General features: G+C 40.9%; 1 protein-coding gene across 2 annotated transcripts in view; it reads right to left on the bottom strand.

Annotated features, from left to right (window-relative positions):
• Positions 1 to 19,379, bottom strand: part of sugct (succinyl-CoA:glutarate-CoA transferase) — a 59,330-nt gene that overhangs the window by 3,367 nt on the left and 36,584 nt on the right. For both annotated transcript variants that reach the window (XM_031583789.1, XM_031583791.1), the window contains 9 exons: positions 12,631 to 12,716; positions 12,418 to 12,468; positions 12,168 to 12,288; positions 10,445 to 10,536; positions 10,073 to 10,216; positions 6,885 to 6,980; positions 5,279 to 5,350; positions 4,157 to 4,254; positions 1,865 to 1,967 (listed from right to left, as the gene is read on the bottom strand). In XM_031583789.1, coding sequence (XP_031439649.1) covers positions 1,865 to 1,967; positions 4,157 to 4,254; positions 5,279 to 5,350; positions 6,885 to 6,980; positions 10,073 to 10,216; positions 10,445 to 10,536; positions 12,168 to 12,288; positions 12,418 to 12,468; positions 12,631 to 12,716 — 863 coding nt within the window. The remainder of the gene's footprint in view (positions 1 to 1,864; positions 1,968 to 4,156; positions 4,255 to 5,278; positions 5,351 to 6,884; positions 6,981 to 10,072; positions 10,217 to 10,444; positions 10,537 to 12,167; positions 12,289 to 12,417; positions 12,469 to 12,630; positions 12,717 to 19,379) is intronic.

Genomic DNA, 19,379 nt, shown 5'->3' with positions numbered 1-19,379 from the left:
CAAAAATATATTTTGAAAAGATTTGAAGATTTGAGGAAAATTTTAATTCAGTGAAGAATTTTTTTTAATGTTTGTTTTGAATGTTGAATGTTTAATAACATTGAAAGAAATAAGAAAGGAGTGGAGAAGTTTACTTAACCAGTATTGGAATATGCAATTGAAATCTCATTAATCATCAACATCAATAATAGAGATAATAATACACGTGGTAAAAATGTTGAGCATTACAAAATGCTGTTTCAACAAAGATGAATTAAATGTTTGCTGAATATTTGTACGTACATTCTTGAACAGTACAGTATAGGTTGAGTGACTTATTCAAATTTAATACAATATGTAGGTATGTTCATGAATTGTCAAATATAATTTACATATAATTTGTTGAACATCTACATACCAAGGAAAACAGCTAAATTGTTGAATCTCCACCAATGAATTGTTGAAATGTTACACATACTCTACCCTTCCCTTCCCAGTAGGCACACTATCCAAATAAAGAATTAGAATTATTGTGTGACATTTTTGGCAATATTCAGGCTAGATTTGTGTCGGGCTGTTATCAATCATCCATCAAGAAATATTTCATTATTTGACAATTTAACTGTTTGATTTTCATAACATGCTTAGGTCATGCTGTTGTCATCACAGCACATCAAAATTCCTCTTGGTATGATTAGCTTAGAAAACACAAATTCAGTGACACCCTGAAACTAATGACTTTTTACCTGTGCACTAAATCTTGTGTTCAATTCTGCTCAACAGACATCTGCTCAACACACATTATAAGTCTATGCACAGGCAGTGGGGCGGCCCACTGCTTGCGCATAGACTTATAATGTGTGTGAATGACGTCAGTGTGTGTGTATGTGCTAGACTTATAGTGTGTGTATGACGTCAGTGTGTGTGTATGTGCTAGACTTATAGTGTGTGTATGACGTCAGTGTGTGTGTATGTGCTAGACTTATAGTGTGTGTATGACGTCAGTGTGTGTATGTGCTAGACTTATAGTGTGTGTATGACGTCAGTGTGTGTGTATGTGCTAGACTTATGTGTGTATGACGTCAGTGGTGTGTATGTGCTAGACTTATAGTGTGTGTATGACGTCAGTGTGTGTATGTGCTAGACTTATAGTGTGTGTATGACGTCAGTGTGTGTGTATGTGCTAGACTTATAGTGTGTGTATGACGTCAGTGTGTGTGTGTGTGTGCTAGACTTATAATGTGTGTGTATGACGTCAGTGGTGTGTGTGTCTTGCGAGCCAAATGCACCCTACCCTTTCAAATTAGGGGCCTTAGTAGAGTAATGGTAAAACATTAGTAGTACAAAACCAGGTAATGATTTGCAGTGTTACACCAAGATTATTCCATCAGTTTTGCACCTACACCTGTTTACCAACTTGAGGTGTTAGGTGTGTGTGTTTGGGTTAGGGCTGAACGATTAATTGCATTTGCGATTTAATCGCGATATGACAGAACGCGATTTTCTAACCGCAACGTTCGCGATTAAAAAACCTGGTCTAAAAAAAAAAAAAAAAAAAAAAAAAAAAAAAAATATATATATTTTTTAAGATGATACATTTTGCAGAGTGTTTAAGTGCATGCCTAGTGTTCATACTTAAAATGACTTTTTTGACACCAATTTGTTGTTCTTGTTTCTGTAATGAGCAGTTAAATAAAAATGTAAAAATGTATCTAATATTGTGTTGGTCATATTTAAATCATTCATTACGTTTTGTTGGGGAAAAAAAGAGGATAAAAAAAAAAATCGCATATTAAATCGCAATCGCAATATTTTGGTAAAAAAATCGCAATTAGATTATTTTCCCAAATCGTTCAGCCCTAGTTTGGGTGTGGGTGACTTTTACCTGAGGGTCTGAAAACACCTGCTGAATATTATTGATTGGTCCAACTGGGACACCGGTCCCATCAAACCTCCTTATCCACTCATCTGTGGTGTCTTCTGAGAACCTGAAGCGAGACATGGTCCAATAAGTTTGGGAGCGTGCCTATGTTCCCACAGCCCAATATTCCCACAGCCCTACAGTAGTTAAGGGTTCACCATTCCGTAGCTGGCGATTTGAAGGAGCTATGAAGGACCATAGGGTTTAATTTTCAGAACAAATCTAGAAATGGGGGATCATAGGGCTGTGGGAACATCGGGACTCATTTTTCAAAATAAATCTGGGAACATAGGTCTGTGGGAACATTGGGCCTAATTTTCAAAATTGTCAGTGAAAAAAAAATCCTTAGAAATGTGGGAACATAGGGCTGACCCCGTACGTTTAATATAAAACAACAACAATAACCAAAGCCCTACACAGGTAGCTAACATAGCTAGCTACCTGCAAAACAAAAACATCTTCTGGACACCAATTTGTGATGCCATTTTATGTCCTCTCACAGAAAAGCAAAGAATCCCAGGAGTGGAGATATCCTTAACCAACCCCACAAAAACTGTCATATTGCGTAATGTGTCATTACAAGAGGACATGTAGTAGTGGGTGTGCTACAAGTTGTGAAATGAATAAACCCTGCAATAGAGGGTTAGGGTAAGGTTGTGAAATGAATAAATCCTGCATTAATCTTGCCAAGCCATGCTCTTCCCCATCAGTTTAAGCCCAAGTCTTTGCAGTGGGAGGGACTCGGCTGACTCAGAACAACAACCTGGGCCAAGTGAAGATGAAGCTGTTGGCCCTAGAGAAATACCACCCATTAAAGGTCAGTACGTAACGGCTCAATTACATGATCCCTTCCTTGGTAAGGCATTAGAAAACGTCCCAGACTAACTCCTTCCTACCCTCACTTTGAAGAAAAATGGTCTCTTATATCAGGTAGTAAAAAGTAATAGTGAATAGTGAGTAATTGAGCAACACCTTGTTCCCCAACCGCTAGTATTGGCACTAGCAGTGTACTTGCCGCACTTGCCCCTTTCACAGAGCTTACAACAAAAAAACTCTCCCGGATGGTGAAATGGACTCTGGCCGCAGAAGAAGCATTTGGCAATCTGAGGAGGGCCTTGTTTTCAAAGCCAGTCCTCACTGCCCCTGTTTTCAGTAAGGAGTTTGTGACCCAGGCAGATGCCTCTCAGGCAGAGGGACAGAGAGTACATGGCTCGAAGGAGCTGGTGAAGAAACCCCGAACATTAAGGAAAGTCATTTAATATTTGGGAGCTGTTCAAGGGGATGAGGACACCTTTAAAAGGGGAAACTGACATTTGATGGGGAGGATATTTTGGGAATTCAGTTGAGGGTTTAAAGAAAGTTTTTCCTTTCTTTTGAACCTTCTATCTTTGCCTGTTTACCCATTTATACCGCACTGCCCCATCTTAGCCTGCCCTGACAACCTCCCATGATAATGTACATGTAGCAGTTGCATTACAACATGATTGCTATTTATATTATACATTACAAGATTATGCTTATTAAAATGTGTATTTACTGGGTACTTCCTTGGACTTGCTGACATTTTTAAGATAACTGGAGCATGTTGCAGAAATAGGTACAAGCAACTATATTTTGCGGTCAGCCCGTTTTGATACCGTCCTGTGACAGAGGTTTGTGGTCTGCTCTTAAAAATGTCTGTAATTAAGCATCAGTGTGTTTTGAGGAAAACACCTGCCAAATACCTAAACCTTACCATAAACCACAACCTTAATCTCTTGTTTATAACTAATGTTATAGTTAAATCCTGGTTTATTTCACTGTTTTGCACTGTTCTGTGTAACAGTTCTGTGTACTGTACACACCTTTGTAAGATGTCTTTAGATTCTTGGCATGTCTTGTCTATGACAGCTTAATAACATTTAACTTATGGCATATCAATTCAAAGAGCTGTCATGAGAATTATGATAATGGTAACATGACATTGTCAAATCATTGGACGTCAGCTGTCATAATGTGTATTGACATAATGCCATGTTTGACATGGTTATATCAGTCTTATGAAACAGGGTTCCAGTAAAATATTACCATTTTTCCCCACCTTCTTGTGCTTCTACGGATGAGGAGGGGCTGACTAGGTTATGTCCGGTGTGTTCTTTTCAGTGCTGTATTGATGACACCAGAGGTTTCAGGAGCTGTGACCACTAGTTTGCAGTGACTGACTGTGTATCATGAATGGGGTAGTGTGCCAAAATACATGCAATGCAATGGTGTCACCTCTTGGAGAGAGCCTGCAGAAGCTCCTCACGGTGTTGCACTCTCAATGTGTTGGTCTTATATTTGGGATCATCCGCCAAGTTGTCAAGGCTAAGGACCTGAATGTTTCAGATACATATGAGGCAAAGTGAGTTAAGACAGAAACAACACTGAACTGCTCTGACCTAAAAAAAAATTATTTGTCATTAGTTTTATCTTTTATACTTCCTTGCTCTAATGCTGTTTCTGAACTTTGCAACACTTTATTTACTTACCTGAATAACTTCTTGCAATAATAAACATGAGCCAGTTACATACTATAACAAAAAACAGCTTTCTTGCTTAACTGGTTTTACTGGCCACCCCAAAATCCTTACTATTTAAATCATCAACATTTAGTTAGTATTGATGGTGTGCTTGTTAAACCTGCACCTGTTGTCAGAAATCTCGGTGAACTATTTGATTTTTATATATTAAATTCAGAACTCTGCAGCTTGAAATCTCCCCCTTACTAAGCATTTTGCCCCATCCTCTCTCAGCTACACTGGCTGCCGGTTATGTCCTGTATAAAGTTCAAAATTCTGCTTCTCACCTTTAAAGCTCTGCATAACCTTGCACCCCTCTACCTCAGTGAACTCTGATCCCTTAACTCTCCCTCTTGCTCTCTCAGGTCTTCTTGCAATAATCTACTCGCTATCCCACACACCAGACTTTCCACTTTTCAGTGACAAGGCCCTCAAACTCTGGATTTATCTTCCTCAATCTCTCCTGTATAAATGTAACTCATTATTTTGATCACAGCCCATGCCTAAAGGCTTTAAAACATGTATACATTTAGTCATTTAGCAGACGCTTTTATCCAAAGCGACTTACATATGTGCGACTTACAATGTATACACATTTTACATTTACACTGATGGCACACTGCACATCAGGAGCAATTAGGGGTTCAGTGTCTCGCTCAAGGACGCTTCGACAGGGAATCGAACTAGCAACCTTCTGATTACTAGACGACTTCTCTACCTCCTGTACCACTGTCGCCCCGTCGTATACTAATGACATAGTCTCATCCATACACTCTGTATAAAACATCTGGTCAAATACACATACTGTTATACATACTGTAGAGATGTGGATGCTTACCTTGCAGACTTTGACAAACTGTTGATCATTCCCAGCAGCAACAACAAGAAATCCGTCGCTGGTTTTGAAGCCCTGATCACAATAAAACACCCAGCCCTTCATTAGTTGTCCTAGCATATTAACATGGTGATGGCTTGAGGAAAGAGTGATGTTCAAGTTCATTTTTTTTAATTTTGAGGCTAGCTTTGCCATTTTTAAGTGTGAGATGTAACAATGCTTTGTTTAATTTTGCCAAGCTTTTACATTCTATGGGCAATGAGACCTAGTGCAATTTTGAACTCATGTTTGATAAACAATAACTAACTGCAGATCAACTGGTTAAAAGTAAGTGTAAATATTTATTAGATTAGATTAGATAAGATTGGATTCAACTTTGTCAATGTGCAGAGTGTAGGTACAAAGCGAAAGCAATGCATTTTAGCATCCAAGTAGAATCCCAAAACAACAATATTATTTACAGATAAGTAGAATCCCAAAACAAAAAAATACTATTTACAGATATGTGCAGGTTCTGTAGCATAAGTACTACAGCAGAAATGTTATCTTACGATATGCACAGTGGACAGCAGCATATATACAGTTTATGCATGCGTCATATATGGAATATGTTATACACACAGAGTTGGAGCGGCTTTTTGGGACACTAACTCTCTGCTCTGCAACGAGATGAGGAGGGTCTTTGATCGTTTCTAACATGGGAGAGAGGGAAGGAGGGAGAGACTGAGACACCTGGTCCGTACTCTTGCCACCACGACCAAATGGAATACTGAGGTGCAGTACGACGTCTTCCTCTACCACCTGTGAGCTGCCCACTGGCTTCCAGGATCTAGAGATATGGATCTGGATCGACATCATCTGGATCGTCATTTGCATGAAGCAACGTCACTGCAAGTGGAATACCAGTGGGTCACGGGGACCATGCATTCTCCGATCAGCCTGAGTCAGGATCTTTTCCTCTATTTAAATAAACTATACTACTGCCTTAATATGCTTAACAAAACAGGCTTTGAGGGTTTGTTGTCAATTGCTTGTATGTTTGTATGATAAAGTAACATGAAGAATTAAATTGAGATTATAGATAAATGAATCTATTTTTTTTTCAGTGGCATTGCCAGCAATGTTGCTGACTTACAAGTGTAAACTCCACTTGGGCCTCTCAGTGCGATAGTTTGTGGAAAGAGGTAGGCCAGTCAGCGAGTAACCATCAGTGATGAGATCAAAACGCCTTACCTTCCTGACAAGATAAGGACTAAAAAGAGACTCCGTCAGGGGTCAAGGATGACTGTTCAAAGATAGTAGATAACCGGCAGGGTGATATTTAAGGTCAACTTCACTATGACTTTGCATTGCATTGTGTGAATATGAATGAATGTTGGTGGTGGTCGGAGGGGCCGTTGGCGCTGATTGGCAGCCACGCTTCTGTCAGTCTGCCCCAGGGCAGCTGTGGCTACTGAGGTAGCTTACCACCACCGGTATGACTGTGTGTGTATGACTACTGGACTCTGTAAAGCGACTTCGGGTATATAGAGAATCGCTATATAAAATTGAATTGATTGATTGATTGATTGATTGACTTTGATCATCATTACAGATAAACTATACATACCTGATAAGGCACGATGCTCTCATGGGCAGTGCCCCAGCGTTTTGCCTCCTTCTTTGTATTCAGGTAGTTTGAAGCAATATGTGTTAGACAAGCCACCTAAAAAGATAGAAAGACAGAGAACGAAAAGGAGAACAGGTAAGAAATGATATTAGTAAGCTCACTGAGAGTCACTTTACCAAGTCAAATTCCTTGTTTGTGCAAACTTACTTGGTCAATAAAACCTGATTCTGATTCAAACAAACACATTTTAGTAAGGTGATCAAGCGGATAAATTGCTCATTATGCAGTCAAAAGTGCTGACAGGGCAACAAATAAAATGTCCTCTCCTACTGGACAGCTGATAACTGATCCCAAGCTGATCAATGACAGACTTTTTAGCTTTTACAGTCAGTTATACGCCTCAAAGTCTAGGGCCACTGTGGGCATAGCTGATCTTCTCAATGCTCTGGACATTCCAGTTCTTGGTGAAGTTGCAAGGCAGGAAATGGATTCTGACTTCACACCATAAGAAATTCTCTTGGCATAACAGGCGGGCTAAACGTGTGTTAATAAACAGTCTAAGCCAAAGACTCATTGAGTGTTATTAATAATCAGCTTCAGGGCTGTATAATGGGCAATGTGCTGGGCAAGGGTTATAATCCTCTGCTGCTGTAGAGCAACCACACTTTGCATTTTCCCCAGAGGTGCAAGGCCCTATTGTGTTCAGCAGGTTTGCATATCAGAGTGATAAGGATTTATTACACCATGGCAGTGAACCCCATTAGGACCATGTCACAGCCTGTCAGGTGGTTTAGAGTTAGACCATGTCACAGCCTGTCACAGCCACAGTGTTTAGAGTTAGACCATGTCACAGCATGTCACAGCCTGACTGGTGTTTAGACCATGACCATGTCACAGCCTGTCACAGCCTGACAGGTGGTTTAGAGTTAGACCATGTCACAGCATGTCACAGCCTGACTGGTGGTTTAGAGTTAGACCATGTCACAGCATGTCACAGCCTGACTGGTGGTTTAGAGTTAGACCATGTCACAGCATGTCACAGCCTGACTGGTGGTTTAGAGTTAGACCATGTCACAGCCACAGTGTTTAGAGTTCGACCATGACCATGTCACAGCCTGACAGGTGGTTTAGAGTTAGAGCATGTCACAGCCTGTCACAGCCTGACTGGTGTTTAGAGTTAGACCATGACCCAGCCTGACAGGTGTTTAGAGTTCGACCATGACCATGTCACAGCCTGACAGGTGGTTTAGAGTTAGACCATGACCCAGCCTGACACAGCCACAGTGTTTAGAGTTAGAGCATGTCACAGCCTGACTGGTGTTTAGAGTTAGACCATGACCATGTCACAGCCTGACTGGTGGTTTAGTTACACCATGACCATGTCACAGCCTGACTGGCGTTTAGAGTTAGACCATGACACAGCCTGACAGGTGGTTTAGAGTTAGAGCGTGATCGTGTCACAGCCTGACAGGTGTTTAGAGTTAGACCATGACCCAGCCTGACACAGCCACAGTGTTTAGAGTTAGAGCATGTCACAGCCTGTCACAGCCTGACAGGTGTTTAGACCATGACCATATCACAGCCTGACTGGTGTTTAGAGTTAGACCATGTCACAGCCTGACTGGTGTTTAGAGTTAGACCATGTCACAGCCTGACAGGTGTTTAGACCATGACCATGTCACAGCCTGACAGGTGTTTAGAGTTACACCATGACCATGTCACAGCCTGACAGGTGTTTAGAGTTAGAGCACTCTGAGATTTTCATTGGGTCTGCTGGGTTTATGCAAATGTATTGTTTGAAGGGGATACTTAGATTAATATTAGATCACATTCAGTCTGTTTCCTAATGAGTCATGGTTTTATAGGTTTTAAGATTTAGACCAATTAGATCTTAGTGAGGGGTTCAAGTAGGGATTCAATCAGCTTCTTTACCACACTAGCCAACCCTAGAATCTTACATAGACGCATGGTATTATGAAAACACATACCAATGCAAGAGTTGTCTTATATAGACGCAGTGTATTATGAAAACACATACCACTGCATGGGTTGAAGTTACATAGACGCAGTGTATTATGAAAACACATACCACTGCATGGGTTGTCTTACATAGACGCATGGTATTATGAAAACACATACCACTGCATGGGTTGAAGTTACATAGACGCAGTGTATTATGAAAACACATACCACTGCAAGAGTTGTCTTACATAGACTCAGTGTATTATGAAAACACATACCACTGCATGGGTTGAAGTTACATAGACGCAGTGTATTATGAAAACACATACCACTGGAAGAGTTGTCTTACATAGACGCAGAGTATTATGAAAACACATACCACTGGAAGAGTTGTCTTACATAGACGCAGTGTATTATGAAAACACATACCACTGCATGTGTTGTTGTTTACCTTGTGTCCTTTATTCTCCTTTCTATGGTCACAAAGGAGAATCTCAGGTTGTCAATTCAATTTTAGCCCAAGCCACTCAATCGTCTATCTATTTTGCTAGAGGATTGTTCAGTCTAGAACGTTGCAAATTCCATAGGAATGAAGCAAGAAACTTGGATGAATCTTTAGAAGAACAACACAGTGCAGAGCGTGTTGCAATGGAGAGTTCCGATTGGCCGTGTGTCCCGCCTGCGCTGAACCCTGCTCCTGCCACGCCCCCTCCAACCACAACTCACCCATCACTTTCCTGATCACCTGAATTCTGATGTACTGCACCTGGCACGCTCACTATAAGAACCCCTCACTCCCTGTCTGGCCTCGTCGGTTAATGGACGTATCTTTTACTACTTCTTCCTGGTTCAGACAACGCTATTGTGATTTCCACATCACCGCTCCAGCTTTGTCAGTTTCGTGAGTTAAGTCCGAACGTTTTGTTTCCGCGCTCCGCGCATATTCCTGTTTTGCTGCATATTCTAGTTTTGGTTCCTGCTTTTTGAGTATAACTTCTGAGCTTTCCAGTTTTGTGATGTTTTTTCTTTGATTAAGTACAAATCTCCGGTGTTTTAGCCTTTTCTGTTAGTTCGTAATCTTCTGAGCGTTCTCCCTGTTTTCGTTTGTGTTGACCTGTTTGTTTCCCTTTCCCTGGCTGTTCATACCAATAAAACCTATTAACGTACAGTACATTCTGAGTCCTGACGTCCCTGACACCGTGTTGCAAAATCCCAATATATCTTACCTGAGAGGAAAGCAGGTTACAGTCAATGTGGACACCTTTGCCTGTCTTCTGTCTTTGCAGTAAAGCTGCCAGTATGGCTCCGTGTGCGTAGAGGCCTGTGGCGAGGTCAGTCATCGCCACCCCTGGCCGCACAGGGTCACCGTTCTAGAAGAGGCAGTTATCAGCCGCAGCACATTCAAGACCCAATATGTCCACTCATTTCATAGACATACAAACACACCAAAATCGAATCCAAAAGCATTGTTTAAGATGTAAAGGAACAATGAACAATCATTATGAAGAGTATCCTAACATACAGTTTCACCTGTGTGCTACGTTTATAACCACGGTACAACCACCTATATAAAGACCCTTAGCCAGATGTAACCTCACCTCAGGGCCTGTAATATGCATCATGCCAGATATAGCAGATGCAATGGAGTCATATCCTGGCTTGTGCGACTGAGGTCCAGTCTGTCCATACCCTGAAGCACAACATGGACACAATGACAAGAAAATATTGCTGCACAATAAGGCTGCACATCTAATTATCAATAAACTGCCATTACTGTTGCTCTAATGCGTCACATTCGTATTATGTATAAAGCTAGCTCAACTAGTTGTTGTATAAAAATAATAATAAGATTTCCAGTAAGACTATACCACAATGTACAATATCAATTTATACTAGCTTCTGACCCAAAGAGAAATGATCAACTGGTGCAGAACTTTGTGAAGAATTATCATAAATGTGAGCATGCTTTCCTCTCTAGGACATGCTTGTATCCAGATCATCTACAGTATTTGATCAGATATCCTCCTATGTCATTGGTGCTCCACCATCCAGTTGCTTCATTGGTGTTCCTAATACAATAAATTAGGGCTGAACGATTTGGGGAAATAATCTAATTGCGATTTTTTCCCCCCCAATATTGCGATTGCGATTTAATATGCGATTTTTTTTTATTTTATCCTAATTTTTTTCCCAACAAATCGTAATGAATGATTTCAATATGACCAACACAATATTAGATACATTTAGCGTCAAATATTATTTCCTACAATTTACATTTTTATTTAACTGCTCATTACAGAATCAAGAACAACAAATCGGTGTGTAAATACTGTGTGCAAAATTTACCATCTTAAGAAAAAAATAAAAAATTTTTTTTTTTAGATCACGTTTTTAATCGCGAACGTTGCGGTTAGAAAATCGCGTTCTATCATATCGCGATTAAATCGCAAATGCAATTAATCGTTCAGCCCTACAATAAATCAATACAATTTGTGAGCCACCTTCATGACAGGGCTTTGAGCACCTCTTAGACATGGGCCACTGTGGGATTACTATGGGCACAATTATTTCACCAAACCATTTAATATTTCACATTGGTCATCATATACTTGGCTCTCTGTAGCCACGGTGGCTTGCCTCATGAGTACAATCCACAAAATCCACAAACACACAGGACCACTTTGGGTTAGCCAGGGCTGGGCCTTTAGCAGCTTCTGCGAATATGGCCCTCCCTGACCTTACTGTGGGCTGACCCCTGACCCTTACTGTGGGCTGACCCCTGACCCTTACTGTGGGCTGCTCCGTGACCTTACTGTGGGCTGATCCGTGACCTTAATGTGGGCTGATCCGTGACCTTACTGTGGGCTGACCCCTGACCTTACTGTGGGCTGACCCCTGACCCTTACTGTGGGCTGCTCAGTGACCTTACTGTGGGCTGACCCCTGACCCTTACTGTGGGCTGACCCCTGACTGTGGGCTGACCCCTGACCCTTACTGTGGGCTGACCCCTGACTGTGGGCTGCTCCGTGACCTTACTGTGGGCTGCTCCACGAGGACAAACGCACAGAGATGTCCCACAGGCTTACTGTGAGTTAACCCATGCCTACTGTTAACCCGTGAGTTAACCCTTGCCATGTTGGTTGGGCTGTTTTGTTCCCTTCTGGTGCGTACAGGGAGGGCAGGGTTCACATCCCAGTTTCTTGCCCCAGTGTGCCAGGGGCTTCCCACCCCCAACTGTTTTCCTTTCTGTGGGTTCATACTCCCAGTGAATAAGGTTCTATTTACGATGAAAATGTCATGAGTCCAGCAAGAAAGCCTTACCTGATATTGAACAGTAGATCAGTCTGGGTGCCACTGTCGCCAAATCCTGATAGCTGAGACCCATCTTACTCAACTTCCCGGGCAGGTAGTTCTCCACGAGGACATCACAGACCTCTGCCAACTGTGAAATGAGGGAACATTGCTCCAGTCATACATAATCTTGAATCTACATTAAAATGGGTCAAAATGCCTCAAATTTTGCATAATGCTTTCGTAGTGGTTAGAGTCTAAAATGAATGTTTTATCGTACCTCTGTTATAATCCTTGCTCCTCGAGGATCTTTCAGATTGACAGCCATACTCTTCATTGAGAGAAAATTTGATTATTTTAATTTTGATTACTTGGATAAGAAATTCCATTTAAACAACATGTGAATTTAATAATATACTGTACTGTCCTGTAAATATCTAGCTAAATAAAAGACCAATACAGAAATACTGTTAAATGTGTGAGAATAGCACACCTTTTTATTTCTGTTGACACTAATGAAATATGCACTCTCCTGTCCAACAAAAGGAGGTCCCCAAGCTCTGGTGTCATCCCCTGCACCTATCACAAAGAAGCAAATCATAACTTTTAGGTGAGAGAGACAGGTTCCTTTAATTAACCAATATTCAAAGGAGAAAGAGAGAAATCGAAAGGCAGGAGAAAGAAAGACTTTTTTTGTACTTTTAAAACCTATTTAAAAAACACTACTTATATAATATATTTAAAACACTATTTGAAAACCATAACAAACACTGAGAGAGAGAGCGAGAGAGAGAAACATTCCATACGGCCATGCTCACCCAGAGCTCCTAAAAGATTTACACTTTTTTCAAATTTCACATCTTTAAAATGTTCGAAACCTAAGAGGAGACACTCAATATCAACGAGGAAGAACAGGGGATCAAGAATGTGCTAAATGGGATTTATTGTTCTCTTTCCTCCTGATCTAACTGAGAGGAGAACATCTCCAAACCAAAAGGCAATGAGGAACAGCAGCAGCAAAGCAGCAGCTAACTGACTCTAACAGCTAGAAGCTAACAGGCCAAAGGACATTAGGACCAAAAAAGGAAGACAAACACCATCCAAACAGCAACCATCAGACAATCAGCAGGAGGACAGAGTGGTGAGCTTCAATTTACTCCATATTCTAGAGGATTTCAGAAACAAATCAGATTCAGAGCACAATCTTTTCTAGCTCTGATAAACAAAGCTAATAGCCTAGCGATCTAACAAATCTAACGGTCAGTGACAGTTGGGGAAATGGATACATTGTCAGCAGCCTCTAGTGGAGTGCCCCTCCCACATACCAGGATGTATCCAGAACAGTTAAGAAGGCAAGTGACAGAGGAACCTACAGGCAGAATTTTCTCATGGAGAATCCAGAGACTTTATGGTCAGACACTGCTCAAATAGGAGGCAAGCCCACTACCACAAACCTACACACAGATGACTGTGATTCATGGCACAGAGCCATTTGCAAACATTACAAGTACTACGATAAACAGGGGATATGCAAAGGAAGGCAGATACAGTTAAAAAAAAAAGAGGGGGACAATAACAATACCTTCCTCACTGTAAATGTATACCAAACTGGAACTGTTATGTTTCAAGGGAGTGAGGCAGGTCTGATCTCTGTCAAGAAAGACATAACATTTTTAAAGAGACTGGCAGAGTCAGAAAAAGGAGCTAAACTCAGAGAACAGGTACACCTGTACACTACATCCAACCAACATCTAGAGGCACAGCTTCACCACCTAAAACAGGAGTTCACCGCATGTGTGAATCTCAGAACTGCAACAGGACAGGGAGGCCCTGAGGAGACAGCTGCATACAGTCAGAGAGGAACAGTTCCTGAGAGACGAAGCACTGGAGGGTCGTACAGAGTTTAATAATGAACAGCGACTGTTTCCTGGTCAAAAGGCAACAAAAATGTGGTGCCCCAAAACAAACGATGTACTTGAACAACTGAACAACAACCACTTAGGTCAGAGAACCCACCCACATCATCATACATGTGGGTACAAACGACCTGAGGACACAGCAGGAACGTGTGGCAGAGTCCATCATAAGAATGGCAGAGAAAGCATCAGAGACATTCCCGACATCCAAAATAGTGATTTCCACCATCCTTCCAAGAGCGGATTTCCACCCAGACACCATAAAACAGGTAAACGCAGCCATCTCCCGAGGATGTGCCCTCATGCCAAATGTCCACCTGGCACACCACCCCCCTCATGTTCTCCACAGCCTGCATGGCCATGTCCACCTCGGCAAGGATGTGATCAGTTATATTTGTGAGAACACTAAAAGATGTTGTCCTTGGCCGCAGTCTCAACAAGAAAGCCACCATGCCTCCCCATGCCGCCAGATCCTCCCCCGCTGAACCCCATTACAACCACCATTCTATGCCCAGGACATCCCACACCCCCCAGCATGGAAGGCATCGAAACCCTGCACAGACACCAAAAGCCCCAACAACATTCACCCCAGGAGCTCCAACCAACATCTGTGCTTCAGGGTAACCAACCTGTAAAAACATGTTACATTCCAGGCAGCAGACAGAGGTAGAAGAAAAAGCCATGGCCGTGGGAGCCAACTAAGGACAGTTACTAAATGTACTAAATGACTAAATGTAAAAAAATGCCTAAATGTAAAGTTAGCCAAGAGTGACAGAGAATAAGGGGGAGAGAATTCCCAGACTCGATGTAATGTGAAGGTTAGTAGTAGTGAGCGCAGTCACTGGGATGCTTAAGTACAAAAGCAGATAAGCAGCCTTCCGGGGCTAGAGAGCACAGTAGGTAGCAACTCTAGCAGCAGGAAGTGGCGTCCGGCGCTTCTGAGAATAGGGTCCGTGAGGAAACAGCGAGAACAGAAAAGAAAAGTAAAACAACCGGTGCACTCACACGAAAGAGCCCTAACCATGATGCGCTTTGTGAACCAAGAACTTCATCTCATTGCATCTACATGCTCAAAGGTAGGGTGCGAGGGGACACCTTTGGGAGATACACTTACAGCTCATCATTTGGCTGCTCAACCGTTGATTACATGATTACAGATTTGGATCCATTCACTTTCAGAGCATTTACAGTCAAACCACTAACACCTTTGTCAGATCGTAGTCAAATCGGTATATTTTAAAATGATCGAAAATACTAACATACAAACAAGGCCCAGCAAACTTTATAACATCAGAGAAAAATATAAATGGACTGAAAACCATCCCCTAGTCAGTCCTCTGATTGGTTCAAAAATGATTCTTACTTACCCATATAATAAGGAGGTCGTGAACCATGCGGTTAAGAGTTTGAATAACATTTTCCATCACACGGCATACATTTCTAGTCTTAAAACAACTAACGGTAACCTGGGGAAGTATCCGACATAAGTTATGCACGCACAAACACACAGAAACCTGTTCTGTGTACTGTCTTTATACGATATTGTACTTTTCTTTTTCTTTTTAATATGCATGCTTTGGCAATATGAATTAAATGTTTTGTCATGTCAATAAAGCTCTTTTGAATTGAATTGAGAGAGAGATCACAGTGAGGTATTTCATCTTCTAGGTGAGAGAGATCACAGTGAGGTGTTTTCCCTTCAAAAGCTTTCTCTCCCAGAATTACTCTACAGAAGCAATAAATACTCCACATGAAATGAAACTGTTCGTAACCTTGAATGTATAGCATATATTTAAAAACATTAACATTACGATTCATAATGGAACCGTGTAAAGTGAACTTAAGCATTAGAGTATTTTCCATAACTAAGAGTATGGCTCATTTGCCTTTCTTGAAAAACGTTGATGCTGTGTCAGAAATATTACGATACAGGTGAATATTCAGCTATCTACAACCTGTGGTTATATTTGCTTCTCAGCTGTTCATTTCATAATAATACAGTTCTCACTTCCAGTAAAACACTAGCTAATGACTGACTTCAGTTTCAGCATTAGATTTTAATAAATATTCCCATTAATTAAGATTGCCCTATATCACAAGCATATTACAAAAAAAAAACATGTCATTCTACACAGGGGAGATTTTCCAGACATGATTTACACCCTGCAGCCCCAACAAAAGTTACTGCCCCTAAGGCACCTTAAGAGTTGCCTAGAGTGAACAATTATGACATGTTATCAATGGCGTGCCATCAGGGCAAGGGAGGAAAGCAGTGCTTGCCAAGCTACCTCTAAAAATAGACAGGAATTCAACTATATCAAAGTGGTAAATATCTCTAGCATAGACATGAATCAACTATATCAAAGTGGTAAATATCACTAGCATAGACATGAATCAACTATATCAAAGTGGTAAATATCTCTAGCATAGACATGAATCAACTATATCAAAGTGGTAAATATCACTAGCATAGACAGGAATTCAACTATATCAAAGTGGTAAATATCACTAGCATAGGCATAGTCTCTGCGACCATTGTGCTTCCCCATTATAATGACTCTGGACAATTCACTAGTTTGCCAAGCAGCGTGTTTCATCATCAATCATTGTTTATTCAGGGAAATTGACAGAGCAGAGCTCTTTTACAGCAATGCCCTGGGCCCCATTCGTCGTAAGGGTTGAAGCTAAGTTAATCAATTGTCCTTTTAGCCCGTTAACATTAGCGAGCTGATTGACAACTGCAAATATCGGTTCGTCAACGGCTCATCCGCCTCCAAATCATGTGGTTAATTTCAACCAGGCTAAACTTATCAGGGCAATTGCGCGTGCACGTCCTACTTCAAAAGGCAGGAAAGGTCGATCACCAAAACAATGATTTTCTAACGATATAATGGTTCTAAACTCAAAGAAAAGGGCACTTTTTTTCTCCGCTGGCGAGCAGGAGATGAACATGAACGCTTATGAAGAATACAAGACCATAATCATGTCAAAATTCAACACCGCCACCGCTGTGAGAGCAAGGTGTGTTGGGATGTTTATAGGGTGATATCTATGTATGAATACCTGATGGCAAGTGTCAACTGGTACAGAGGTTTCCTCTACCGGTTCGAATCTGCAAGATTGCTAGTTCGATTCCCCTCACCTCCTTCCTCGAAGTAGTTTTACATTTCCTTGTTTGAATAAAAGCGTCTGTTAAATGACTAAATGTATCAATAACAAATGCAATAAATTGAAGCAGTGAAAATAAATTGATATTCTTATTATGAGTCCACCTTAATCATTTTTTACAATAATGATATGCTATGGTGTACTAATAACACTCATATAATTATGAGTGCTTTGTTCTCCGCATCACCGACACTACAAAAATGTACCACTCGCAAAAAAGCGCAAGACAGTCAATGTGGTGTTTGCAATAAATGACTCGAGAAGGTCTTGTAAATTAATTATTCCTTGTCGGCTGAATCGGTAGCGCTCATACAAGAACTCATCATAATGGAATAATGGATCTTGGCGATCGCAAAGAACTCTCCCTACGCTAATCTAACTATCTAACATCAGTCCTTGGTCAATGGGATCCCTCCTTTTTCCGGGGCTGTGGCAAGCTTATCCAGCTACACTTACGTTAGCCTGCCCTGGAGCAGGTTAGTGCTAATTGATATGTAACTATGGTGATTTATCAAAAGTTGCTTCCACGAACCAAAGAGAGGGGCGTTTTTTTTTATCTTAGCCTGAAAATTAGCTTGCTAAACCGCTTAGCGAGCTACGACGAATACCCCCCTGGTTGAGGGTACAGAGTACAGAGAAACAATAAACAAACAAACAGGCAAAATAATACGGTTTAATCCAACGGTCTGAGTGTATATGACTTTTAAAGTAACAGGATGTAGCAATTGTAATTTAGGGTCAGGATTAGCAATTTTACCTTAAAATAACAGCTTAAAAAAATTGGGGTGCTACAATGACGTTTAATATGGAGAATGACCTCTGTGTCATTGCCATACCAGGGTCCGTAAGGATATTACTGCGTTATGTACGTTTCTGGGAGCCGCTCGAGTACTACTTTCTGCAGGACTAGTAAGTAAATTATTTGCCGTCTTGCTTTGTCTTGTGTTGCACTTGCTTGATGTTTGACTGTGTTAGGAAAGTTGTTGACTCACTAGTTTGTCATTGTGTCAAAGTAAGCTAATTTCAACAGGTTTCGCTAGGTTTAGCCGCTAGCTTGTAGTATACCAAAAAATCTACAAAATGCCATACAAAGTTTGATGTACAGAATCTGATTTACAGTTGTTTTTTTCTGTCCTGCAATTTTTGGTGCTATTTGTGCTATAAGTAGTATTATTTCACAGTTTAAATAAATGTAAAACAATTTCCCATGGACTGGACTAGAAACAACGGGATTGCTATATTCCCAGTAAAATATCTTTGGTGGAACGCAAATCACTTGGCCAATCACAATCAAGATAAACGACAACATCGTCTTCTTTCCAATGGATAAAAGCAACTTTTCGGTCACCAGCATTACTTTTGAGGTAAGTCTCGTTAAATGCCAATGATGTAAAGTGCTGTGTAACTTCACATTGCTATAATATGCTATGTACTGTAACTTAAACTTGATTTACTAAAAAAAATCGTACTTTAGCAACATTACGTGTGTCGTGATCCGTTACCTTTTACATGTTTAACGTTATGTATAATGGAAACTTGTCAGCTTGTATGCTAGCTAGTGTTCACATCAGTGAATTGTGTGTTAACGGAATTAAGGGAAGGCTATCTCCACTGCAATTTACCAAGCAATCAATAGAGCTGTAGTTGTTGGGTGTTACATAAATATAGAGCTGGGTGTCATCTGCATAGCTATGATAATTGATGTTGTGCCTCCTAATGACACTACCAAGGGCTAACATGTATAGACTGAAAAGTAAGGGCCCTAAAATAGATCCTTGAGGGACCTCACAGGCAGTGGTGGAATGTAACGAAGTAATTGTACTTCGTTACTGTAATTAAGTACATTTTTATGTATCTGTATAGTGCATACTTTTGACTTTTACTCCATTACATTTTGCAGCTATTATCTATACTTTTTACTCCACTACATTTCTACAATATGTGACGTTACTCGTTACATTTTATGAACACAGTTTCACCAAAATGTTGCCTACACAAAAATAGAGATTGCGTTGCTGTTTTTGAAGTTTAAACCAATCTATCAGCTCCAATGATAGCAGAGTGCGCGTTTGGCAGCAGCACGAGCGGTAGACTTGCCTCTTTTGCCTAAACATTCAACAGACAGCCTGATAAACTGGCTAATCATTCAACATGGATC

Source organism: Clupea harengus, chromosome 17 (assembly GCF_900700415.2).
Source record: "Clupea harengus chromosome 17, Ch_v2.0.2, whole genome shotgun sequence".
NCBI lineage: Eukaryota > Metazoa > Chordata > Actinopteri > Clupeiformes > Clupeidae > Clupea > Clupea harengus.
The sequence above is the reverse complement of the archived record's forward strand: the minus strand, read 5'-3'. Positions and strand labels throughout refer to the sequence as shown.